Here is a 12,524-nt window from a genome sequence, read left to right on the forward strand (position 1 = left end):
GTTAATCACGATTTTTGCTCGTGGCCTTCTGGGTTTATCCGTACGCCGAAGACAGGCACCTGTATTACATGCTAACGAAATGTGAATACCAAAAATTGATCCTGAGGAAAGTCTTGATTAGGTTTTTTGGAATCGCCTTTGAAATGTAATTTCCCTCACCTTGGCAGTGCAGAAAGTTTGTGATTTTTATTGCCGAAATAGCTTTCAACATTTTGAAATTGACTTAAGAGAATGTTGGCTGTGTATGTCTATGTATCTTGCATTTCTGTTGGCTTCGTGAACCTAATTGTTTTGGATTTAGTCTGATCTTTAAATAAATGATTTCTTTGTGTTCTCTCTAATGAAAGTCTGTGAGTTCTCTGATCTTTACTTCTTTTTTAGGCACACCTGTTGTCCTTAACTGACTTTCCGGGTCATCAGCACTCCTTCAGAAGTGTTCCTTTTCCCTCCCAGCAAATATGGAAGACTGACTATCCTGATATTCCCAGACATTCTTTGCTGTGATTTGTAAGCCCGATATAAACCCTTCCACTTTTTCAAAAGCATTCATTTGGTACACATACGGTATAGAGTGCTATATTCCAGGGGCTATGCTAGGGATGTGTGATTGTTATAAAACCCCTGTCCTCAAAGAATTCTGAGTCAGGAGGAACAGACAGAAACACATATTTATAGAGTAACTTGTGATGAGGTTAATTAGAAATGAGGTAAAGGGGGACTGCAGAGGAAGGAATATCTAATTTGTTGGCAGGTGAAGGAAAGGAGGCTGCAGCAGGGAAGAAAGGCTTTCTTGAAGAGTTGATACTAAACTAAATCTAGAAGGATGATTAGAAGTCAGCTGAGAGAGAACCATGTGAGCTGAGGAAGGAGTGAGTGTCACCATGTTAAGAGAGACGAGTTGGCTGGGCACGGTGGCTCACACCTGTAATCCCAGCACTTTGGGAGGCCGAGGCGGGCGGATCACCTGAGGTCAGGAGTTCGAGACCAGACTGGCCAACATGGTGAAACCCTGTCTCTACTAAAAATACGAAAATGAGCCGGGCAAGGTGGTGCGCTCCTGTAATCCCAGCTACTTGCAGGGCTGGGACAGGAGAATTGCTTGAACCTGGGAGGCAGAGGTTACAGTGAGCCAAAATTGCTGCACTCTGGCCTGGGCAACAGAGTGAGACTCTGTCACACACACAAAAATAAAGACGAGTTGTGCAGTATGATCGCCCTAGAGCACATTTGGGCAACAATGGGATGACTGGGAAAGTAGGCAAAAATCCACTTGTTAAGAAGTTTGTACTTAACCTGGTTGGCAGTTGGAAACCTTTATAAAAATTTTAAGTGGGGCAGGAACATGTTGAAATTTAATTACAGGAAGAACCCTATAGGTGGTTGAGATTCGAGTCAAAATATCAATTAGGTGGTTATTGCAGTAGTTCAGGAGAGAAAGGTTGAGAGGCTGAATGGAGGCAGTACAAAGAGGAGAGGACTAGTTTGGGAAACATTTAGATAGTAGGAGAGAGATGACTGGGTGGCAGGATGTAGAGAGTGAGTAGAATTTCTAGGATGACTCAAGGTTTCTAATTTTGCTTTATGTGCCTGGATGGAAGGTGTTTGAGAGCATGGCCTTTGGAGTCAAACATGCCAAGGTGTGCATCTGCCACTTAATAGTTTTGTGATCTTGAGCAAGTTACCATGCATTTAAATCCTATTTGGTGATAAAGGATGATAGAATACATAGAGTTGTTGTGAGGATTAAATAGGATAATATATATAAAATTCTCACGTTGGCTATTATTTTTATTATCAAACAAGAAATATAGGAAGAAAGTTGATTAGAGGCCGGTCGTGGTGGCTCATGCCTGTAATCCCAGCACTTTGGGAGGCCGAGGCGGGCGGATCACCTGAGGTCAGGAGTTTGAGACCAGCCTGGCCAACATGGTGAAACCTTGACTCTACTAAAAATACAAAAAATTAGCCAGGTGTGGTGGTGGGCACCTGTAATCCCAGCTACTCCAGAGGCTGAGCCAGGAGAATCTCTGGAACCCGGGAGGTGGAGGCTGCAGTGAGCCGAGATTGCGCCATTTCATTTCAGCCTGGGCAACAAGAGCGAAACCTGAAACTCCGTCTCAAAAAAAAAAAGAAAGTTAGAGAAAAATTCTCTGATCAGTTTGGGACGTGTTATGTTTAGGTTGCCTTCAGGTCATCTAAATGATGATATTTAGAAGGTAGATGGAAGTAAGGCCCTAAAGTCCAGAAAAAAGGTGTGAGATACAGGTGAGCTGGAGGATGGTTTGGAAGCCAGTTGAAATTATGTATATAAAGGGAAGGAGGATACTTTTACTGATGTTTGCGTTAGCATAAGATGCTGATAAATTATATTTAGTGGTCCTTCATTAATATTCATGAAGTGAAGAGCTTGCCATGAGTGAAGCATTTGATTGTTCTGCCTGGCATGCAGAGATACATAATACATAGTTTCCTACTTTCAAAAGTTGTACAGCAGGGAAAAAAAAAAGTTTTACTGTTCAGGACAAAGGTGTAGTAGGTTTAATTATACAATTTAATTAATTTAATCTTTACGGTTATTTTACATTGATTATAGGACAAAATGATATTTGACATTTTGAATATATAGATTATCCAAATACGTAATTAAAATTAACTTCACTTTTTTATTTTTTTTTTTTACCTTTTTTAATTTGACTACTAGAAAATTTTAAATTTTATATATATGGCTTACATTATAGTTCTATTGAACAGTGCTGGATAGAGTACTGGTTAAAATGGCAGGCTCTGAAATCACGCTACTTTGGTTTTATCCTAGCTCTTACTAACAGCTATATAATACTGAGGAAATTAAACTTTGTAAAACTCAATCAGCTAATCTATAAAATGGAGATAATACGGATATCATATGCTTATGAATTTGGTAGAGACACAAATGTTCAGACTGTAGCAATTAGGAGAGAAGAAAGATGACATGACATGGAAGAAGAGTATGAAAAGAGATGCAGACATCTCAAGACCAGAGGACACAATGGGATGGGGTAGATAAAGTGTGATAGAATTCATGCTATGAATTGCCATGATCTTAGTAAACTAGAAGAATGAGGAATATTGGGATGCAATTATAGAGATTTAAAAAAAAAGATTTTGGATTTGGCATTGTAAGAGATGAGGTATTATAGGAAACGAGGCGAAGATGATGAGATTAAGACTGCTCAGAAGGAGTCAGTCTAGGTTTATACCCCCAAAGTTTTGTTGATCAGTGTTTTTCTTAGATCCTTGGGATTTCCTAGCTGAGGTAAAAGACTTCTTGAACCTAAGCCTAATGTGTGAGCCCCTTTGGGGTAGGGGTTAGAGATGGGGGGGATTGTTCACTTAGGGGTTTAGAGGAGCTCAGTTTAGTCCCATTACCCTGGGATGTTTTTAGCATTTATATGCCAAACACTGTAATACATTATTTATATATACTACTTTATTTACTTCTCACCACAATCATATGATATCATTATTAGATCCATTTTATAGATTAGGTGATTGCATTTTAGAGAGTTTAATTTCCTCAGTGTTACATACCTGTTAGTGTAAGAGCTAGGAGAAAACCAAAGTAGGGTGATTTCAGAGCCTGCTCTATCCAGCACTGTTCAATGGAACGATAAGCCACATACATCATTTTAAATTTTCTAGTAGTCACATTAAACAGATTTTTTAAAAGGTTAGTTTTAATAATATATTTTATGTAATCTAATGTATCCAAATAGGATAAAATCATTTCATCCTATAATCAATGTAAAAAATTGATATGATTTTTATTAATGCTGAGTTCGAAATTGAGTGTGTATTAGCACATCTCAATTTGGACTACCCATGTTTCTAGTGCTCTAGTGTTCAGTAAGCTACATGTGACTAATGGCTACCATATTGGACAGTGCAGATCTGTCCCTTAGATCGAGGTAATTCTGAAGCTTTGGAAGAGTGCAGAGGTGCCTTTTGCTTGTGACAGCACTAATTTGTGTGAATGTTAGGATGATGGAGTAGCCTGTAGTCCACTGTTTCGCTGCTTGATTGGGACAGGAAAGCCTCCCAGCTGTTGAGAACAACAAAAACAACTATTGAGAGATAGTTGTTCACAGCTACTCTCCTGAGAACTGGGTACCCCAAAACTAAATCAAATATATAGATTAGAGGGTAGTTAGTATTTAAAAAGAATTCCCAGCATTCCTTTACATAATGATCTCTCATTATAACACTCTACATTTTATAAGGCCTTATCATTTGTAGAACAACACTTTATATATACTTCCTTATTTGATTCCTCACAGTAAACCAGTGAGGTATTAGCTCCATCTTTATAGATGATGAATTGATTTATGGAGGGATTTGAGTGATTTGCTCCATTTTTATAGATGACAAATTGATTTATGGAGGGATTTCAGTGATTTGCTGAGTTTATGTGTAATAAAGGTGAACCCCCAATACCTATTTTATAGGCTCTGGTCTGTTACATTTTTTTCATTATGCCCATCACCTTTGCCTTGTATATAGCAAAATATACTGTATTTATGAACTGTGATCAGTTAACACTCTCGGAACCCAATATGTCGGCCTCTTCCCATAAGTGCATTCCTTAAACTCCTGTGTAATTGTTATAGTGCCTGTACTCCATTTCCTACTTAATTACCGAGTCCTTCTTTACATGTCTTTGTCTTATGCTGCCTGAGAAATAATCCTAAACTGACGACTTTTTGTTGTGTTTGTTTTTGGTGTTGCTATTTTATTTGCACCTAGATTGCATAGGATTAAATCATCACAGGAGCATGTAACTGGTCATGGGAAATAAAGTGCCTTGAGTCCACCCCCAGCCCCCATTTTTTTTGTCCAATAAAATCTTGATTCTGCAGAGGAATTGCATGTTGTCAGGCTTGTGCTTATTTTCCTGTAATCTTTTCTGAAATTAGGCAGTAAGATGCAAAAAGCACCCCCCTCCTTGCATGCTTTACAGATGGAATTTCCATAGGATGTTTTTTGATTTTTCGTTTGTTTGAACAAAGGATTTCCAGTTACCAACAGAGATTTTGAATCTGCAGGTTGGATCTATAAAGGACCTCAAATGCCAACTTAGAGATTTGAGCTTTATATTATTGGCTTTGAGGAGCCACATGATTAAAATAATGTTGTAGGCAGAATAATATAGAGGATAGTTATCTGACATGTCTGGTATGAGACTAGTTCAGATTAACGGTAATCCTAACTCTAAAGGAGCTCAGTGATTGAAAAAGGCATTATAACTCATCAGAATGTATGGATGACTAATGATGTTTAAATGAGACTGTTGGTAAGGCACATAACTGATTATCATTATCCGCTTCCCAAAGTTATATTATCACTTGGTCATTCTCAGCCAACATTACACTCATTATAGCACAATTGTTCTTATCATTATTCAGTTATTACCATAGTATTTGTTTTTAAGAAATCTTTTTAGGACATGCATGTCTTGATTCCAGTATCTGTGAGCTTTCAGTGATCTACTGTAATGAGTTTGGACCAAGATGTAGTTGGCACAGACATTTAAGGAAATAGATTTGAAATAAAAATCTCAAGTGAAAAGTACCTGGGCCCAGTTACTTACTCAGCTTTCAGCCTCTTAAATGTCCATAATAATAAGTATGTTTTATACATAGTACCTACTTTCTATGGTTTAGAGGTTCAAATGCAATCCCATATGTAAAGAGTTTGGCATACTATATATTTAATGTAGTAGTTGCTGTTCTTATTGTAATCATCATTTTAATAAATGGCAGTATAGACTGGGTGACCAAAAGTGAAGAGTCATTGAGGCTAATTGGGAAATAATATTGGGAACTAAATGTGAGAAATACTGAGAAAAGAATTGATAGGATTTAGGAGTTGATTAGATTTGAGTCAGGGTGAATGGATTATTCCTGTAGGAAAGTTGTGGGTTTAGGGTAGAGATTGGTTAATTATACCCGGAGTTTGAGCTAGTGATTATTTCAGCAGGCAGTTGGAAATAGAGAGTTCGAGTTTGCAAGAAAAGTCAGAATATAATTAGTCACACAAAATCCTGGAAGAAATTAGAAAAAAAGCAATTTCTTCCTCTAACATTGTTGTGGACTTTTTTTTTTTTTTTTTTAGGTGCTTGTGGCAGAATATTGCGAATTTTTTGAACCCATTTTTGGTTATTTTTATTCATAGGCATTTATATGTATTCATATATTAGGTATCAATAGAGGAATTGTTGAAGGACTTGCCTTAGCTCTGCCTCTTAATAACTGGATGACCTTGGACAAGGTTTCTAATTTCTTTATGCCTCAGTAGTTTTATAAAATTGAGGTGATAATGGCACCTATTTTCATAGGGTAATAGTAAGAAATAGAAGACTTATGGCTGGGCGTGGTGGCTCACGCCTGTAATCCCAGTACTTTGGGAGGCCAAGGCAGGCAGATCACTTGGGGTCAGGAGTTTGAGACCAGCCTGACCAACACGACAAAACCCCGTCTCTACTAAAAATGTAAAAATCAGCCAGGTGTCCTGGCGGGCACCTGTAATCCCAGCTACTCTGGAGGCTGGCGCAGGGGTGCCTGAACCTGGGAGGCAGAGGTTGCAGTGAGTGGAGATCACGCCACTGCACTCCAGCCTGGGTGACAGTGAGATTTCATCTCAAAAAAAAAAAAGAAGAAATAGAAGACTTAATATTGTATGTGCTAACAGTTGAGCGTAGCATACAGTAAGTCTCAATGAAGATGATCTATTATCATCTGTCATTATTACCATTTGTCCTGTTGGTCAGGAATGTTTAGCAATTCTTACAAGTTGCATTTTTGTCTTCTAGCTGCTCTGTTAAAAGCAAAAATGAAACAATTGCCTGCGGCAACAGTTCGACTCCTTTCAAGTTCTCAGATCATCACTTCGGTGGTCAGTGTTGTAAAAGAGCTTATTGAAAACTCCTTGGATGCTGGTGCCACAAGCATAGATGTTAAACTGGTGAGTGTCCTTGAGAACCCAAATACCTTTAAGACAAAAGGGGCTAGACACATGTTTTCTCCTTAAACTGTTACCTTTATTTTATTTCTTTACACCAGTAAGTTATTCTTAGGACACTGGACCCTTTGTCTTAAGAGTAAATCCTTAAAAATAAATTTTAATTTAAATTAACATTATAGTAACACTAAAGGAAATATAAAAGAAAACATGTTCTTTAGGTCTCCATCACCTAAGATATCTCATGTTTGTATTTTCTACAAAGATTAGTTATTCATATTTCCTTGTTTTAGATATTTCCTTTTGCATTTTATTTTTTCCATCTAATCTAATTTCAAACCATTTCCCTTGTTACTTTTTTCACATTTTAAAACTTAAGTGCTGTATATTAAATCATTTGAGTAAATATGGCCTATATCACTCATTGTGATTTATTGCAATTAGTTTCCATGACTAGTTCCTCTGTTCTAAATTGCTAACACATAGAGATATGGTCTATTTTATTCATTTTTGTGTCCTCTGTACTTGGCTAGTACCTAGTACATACTAGGAAGGTAAATAAATCTGATTGAATGTAAGAATACATTTTTTAAAATCTCCTAATTATCAGATATTTATGCTATTTCTGGTGTTGCAGAACTAGAAACAATGCTGATAGAAATATATTTGTAGGAAAGGGACCTTTTTCTTATCTACCAGATAAGATTCTATGAGATAGACATATATATATATAAAATAAAATCCCTTCTTATAAATCACTTCTCATAAAACACTGTGAATTAACCACTACTATACCCATTTTATTTTTTATTTATTTATTTATTTTTTATTTTTTTGAGACGGAGTCTCGCTTTTTTGCCCAGGCTGGAGTGCAATGGTGCGATCTCGGCTTACTGCACTCTCCCTCCCCGGTTCATGCAATTCTCCTGCCCCAGCCTCCTGAGTAGCTGGGGTTACAGGCACGTGCTACTACGCCTGGCAGATTTTTGTATTTTTAGTAGAGACAGGGTTTCGCCATGTCGGCCAGTCTGGTCTTGAACTCCTGACCTCAGGTGATCCGCCCACCTCGGCCTCCCAAAGTGTTGGGATTTCAGGCGTGAGCCACTCACGCCCGGCCTTACTATACCCATTTTACAGATAATGTTCTGAGAAGTTTCCCAGAGTCCCATAATTAGTAGTGGAGCTAAGACTAGAATCCAGGTCTTTCTGACTCTTAAAACCTATTCTTGATCTTCTCTCTGTGCCAGTGGTTCTCGTGATGTTTGGGTGCATCAGAATAACTTAGGATGTTTGTTAAAACCGTTACTGGATCTTACTCATACAACTTCATAGTCTAGATGGGGCCTGAGAATTTGCATTTCTAGTAAATTTCTAATTGATTCTGATGCTGGTGGATTATGGAACACACTTTGAGAACCATTCTTCTATATCAAATCTGTGTTCTGTTTTGAATACACTCTAAGCTTTATAAACGAGAAAACAAGCGTATTAAATTAAACCCATAGAAAGACAATTTGTTTTTCTTAGGCATTTCATATAGTCAGTTCAGTCTGATTAGAGTATAATTGATAATAATTAAACAGGATTAGATAGTTATATCTGACAGACTTCACTTAAGAATCTTTGGCAGGCAAACATCTTTTTCTTAAACATTTCTGGAAGAAAAACTGGTTTTTAAAACAGTGTTACAAAGCCAACAGAAGTCCTGTATAAACTAAGTTAAGTATTTTAATCTGGCTGTAAATTTTAGTCTCTTGACATTTACCAGTATTTGCTTTGTAGAATTTTAAGATATACACCTTTATAAGACCTGTTTCATTATGGTTTTATGCTATAACAGCTATCCTGACTAGATATGTTTTCATAATTAATTAAATGTGATGGTACTATTTTAAACATTTAAACAAATCATTGTGTTCTTATTACGGGGTTTCGAGACCATGTTGCCCAGGCTAGTCTCTAGCTGCTGACCTCCAGTGATCCACCCATCTCAGCCTCCTAAATTGCTGGGAGTACAGGCATGAGCCACCATACTTGGCCTGATTTTTCTTTAAAATGAAGAAGACAGACTGTTCCCAGAATGTAAACTTAACTTTATTCATTTATGTATTTATTTTGAGACAGTCTCATTCTGTTGCCCAGGCTGAAGTGCAGTGGTGCGATCTCGGCTCACTGCAACCTCCGTCTCCCGGTCTCAAGTGATTCTCCTGCCTCAGCCTCCCAAGTAGCTGGGATTACAGATGTGTGCCACCATGCCCAGCTAATTTTTTGTATTTTTAGTAGAGACCGAGGTTTCACCATGTTGACCAGGCTGGTCTCAAACTCCTGACCTCAAATGATCTGCCTGCCTTGACCTCCCAAAGTGCTGCAATTACTTGCATGAGCCACTGTGCCCAGCCAAACTGAATTTTAGATTGAGAGAGGTGTGAGGAACAAAATCTTAGGCATCTCTCTCCAATGTTTTGTGTATCTAATTCATCTAAAAATTGCTGACATATACAGTATTATATCATTTTAGGTTATTAAAAAGACGTGATTTTATTTTAAATACCAGAGTCAGTATAATTATAGAAAGATTTTTTTTCCCCCTTTGTAACTTGCGTCTATGGTCATACACGTAAGACTTTGTGGAGTAAAGTCAGACTTATTTATTATGGAAGTTGGCTACCAAATTTAGAATATGGTGTTAATAGAAAGTATGATCACTATGGGAATTTAAATTTTGTTTTTGTTATATATGCATATTTTTAGTATAAGAATATAAAACTAAGCTACTAAGCTATGAATTGAGATTTCGAAAAAATTTTCATCTGATATGATGGCTCACACCTGTAATTCCAGTACTTCGGGAAGCTGAGGCAGGAGGATCGCTTGGAGCCAGGAGTTTGATATCAGCCTGGACAACAAAGTGAGACCCCACCTGTACAAAAAATAAAAATAATTAGGCACTGTGGTGTGCACCTATAGTCCCAGCACCTCAAGAGGCTGAGGTAGGAGGATCACAAGCCCAGGCATTCAAGGCTACAGTGAGCTATGATCATGTCACTGTACTGTATGTAGCCTGAGTGACAAAGTATCTAAAAAAAAAAAGTCTTGATTTTTTTTCAAATTAAAAACTCACTGTGGTTGCCAAATTAGATGTGTTTTCTCAGCAGTTTCCTGTTAGATGGCTGTTTGCAGAAAAAGATTTAGAAAGTTATAATGTAAACATATAGATTTTTATGTGTACAGTAAGGGAGAAAGTATTAAATATCAGGTTGATTCCTGCCATAGAAAAGCAAAATAAGGAAACAAAAAACAAAATAAATGAATAAAAATCAGGTTGAATAATGATACTTGCTAGGTTCTTCCTGACTAGAACATGTTACTTTGTCGCTGATGGAGTTCTTTTCAATTTTGTTTTGTTTGGAGGCCGTACATACCAAAGGTGTATGTAATTCAGAAGAATTTTTTTAGTCAAATTTAAACATAAATTGTTGTTTATTGTAAATACCCATGATAATGAAACAGTGAAAAGAAACCTTAAAGATCAGCCTAGGCCGGGCGCGGTGGCTCACGCTTGTAATCCCAGCACTTTGGGAGGCCGAGGCGGGCGGATCACGAGGTCAGGAGATCGAGACCACGGTGAAACCCCGTCTCTACCAAAAATACAAAAAATTAGCCGGGCGTGGTGGCGGGTGCCTGTAGTCCCAGCTACTCGGAGAGGCTGAGGCAGGAGAATGGCCTGAACCCGGGAGGCGGAGCTTGCAGTGAGCCGAGATCGCGCCACTGCACTCCAGCCTGGGTGACAGAGCAAGACTCCGTCCCAAAAAAAAAAAAAAAAAAAAAAAAAGATCAGCCTAACCTCCTTATTCAACAGTTGAATCTGTGTCCAGAGAAAACAAGGGAGTTGCCCATTGCACCATAACTAGAAATTAGTAGAGCTAAAGAATTTAAACTCTTATATCCATAATGCTATGCTTCCATAAAAGTAAATAAATGTCAAAATTCTTTCACTTGTGTTTCTTTCTAAGTGTGATAACAGTTTAATATTTTTACATATTAAAAGTGTTTTTTGACATTTTATAGGAGAACTATGGATTTGATAAAATTGAGGTGCGAGATAACGGGGAGGGTATCAAGGCTGTTGATGCACCTGTAATGGCAATGAAGTACTACACCTCAAAAATAAATAGTCATGAAGATCTTGAAAATTTGACAACTTACGGTTTTCGTGGAGAAGCCTTGGGGTCAATTTGTTGTGTAGCTGAGGTAAGGTAATTATATTTGTTATTTTAGTGGTTTCATATTCACTGAACATTACAGTTAAAACTAACCCAGTATTTGGCGAAGTATGGTTTTAATTATTTTTATTATGGTAAAATATACATAACATAAGCCGGGTGAGGTGGCTCACACCTGTAATCCCAGCACTTTGGGAGGCCAAGGCAGGTGGATCACCTGAGGTCAGGAGTTCGAGACTAGCCTGGCCAACATGGTGAAACCCCGTCTCTACTAAAAATACAAAATTAGCTGGGTATGGTGGCTGACATCTGTAGTCCCAGCTACTTAAGAGGCTGAGGCAGGAGAATTGCTTGAACCCGGGAGACAGAGGCTGCAGTGACCCGAGATCATGCCACTGCACTCCCACCTGGGCAAGATAGAGCGAGATTCTGTCTCAAAAAAATATATATATACATAACATAAAATTTATCATTTTAACTATTTTTAAATGTACAATTCAGTGGCAGTGGCATTAGCTACAGTCACATTGTTGTGTATCTGTAACCATTATTCATCTCCACAACCTTTTCATTATTTCAAACTCTGTACCCATTAAACAATAATGCCCTTTCCCCCATCCCCTAGTACTCAACTGTTCTACTTTCTGTCTCTATGAATTAGACTATTCTAGGTATCACATATAAGTGGACTCATGAAATATTTGTTCTTTTGTATCTGGCCTATTTCTCTTATAATGTCTTCAGGGTTCATCCGTGTTGTAACATGCATCAGAATTTCCTTCCTTTTTAAGGCTGAATAATATTCCATCATGTGTATATACCACATTTTGTTTATCTGTTCATTCATCAGTGGACACCTGGGTTACTTTCACCCACCTTTGGGCTATTGTGAATAATGTTTCTGTGAACATTGGTGTACAAATATCTGTTTGAGTCCCTGCTTTTACTTCTTTGGGGTATATTTCCAGAAGTAGACTTGCTATGTCATATCATAATTCTGTGTTTAATTTTTTGAGGAACAGCAAAGTGTGTTTTGCATTTAAAAATTGTATTAAGAAAATTAAGCGGATATTTAACTATAGCACTTCTCAGAGCCTTTACTATATTCAAGCACATTGTAAATCTCTAAGGTTGGTGGTTTATATAGGTACTTTTTCCTATACCTACTTGACCATGAAATTCTTTTATTAAGAAAGCATATCATTTTTGTTTGCTCGTTTGCTTGTTCTGTGGGCTACACTTTGGAAATACCACTCTAATCAGTACAGTTAGTGAGATTATGCTCTAGAGATGTGAATTGACTTG

The 12,524-nt window shown here is 37.6% G+C and overlaps 1 protein-coding gene across 15 annotated transcripts in view; it reads left to right on the forward strand.

Moving 5' to 3' along the window:
* PMS1 (PMS1 homolog 1, mismatch repair system component) overlaps window positions 1-12,524 on the forward strand; it is a 96,285-nt gene that overhangs the window by 583 nt on the left and 83,178 nt on the right. For 9 of the 15 annotated variants that reach the window (XM_063645637.1, XM_055289988.2, XM_055289995.2 and 6 more), the window contains exons 2-3: window positions 6,848-6,999; window positions 11,065-11,247. In XM_063645637.1, the coding sequence (XP_063501707.1) occupies window positions 6,868-6,999; window positions 11,065-11,247 (315 nt within the window). In that variant the 5' untranslated portion in view covers window positions 6,848-6,867. Of the gene's footprint in view, window positions 1-381; window positions 508-6,847; window positions 7,000-11,064; window positions 11,248-12,524 lie in introns of all 15 variants that reach the window. The other 6 variants (XM_063645636.1, XM_063645635.1, XM_063645643.1 and 3 more) reach the window with 2 other exon arrangements.

The sequence above is a fragment of the Symphalangus syndactylus genome, chromosome 8 (assembly GCF_028878055.3).
Source record: "Symphalangus syndactylus isolate Jambi chromosome 8, NHGRI_mSymSyn1-v2.1_pri, whole genome shotgun sequence".
In the NCBI taxonomy this organism is placed as follows: domain Eukaryota; kingdom Metazoa; phylum Chordata; class Mammalia; order Primates; family Hylobatidae; genus Symphalangus; species Symphalangus syndactylus.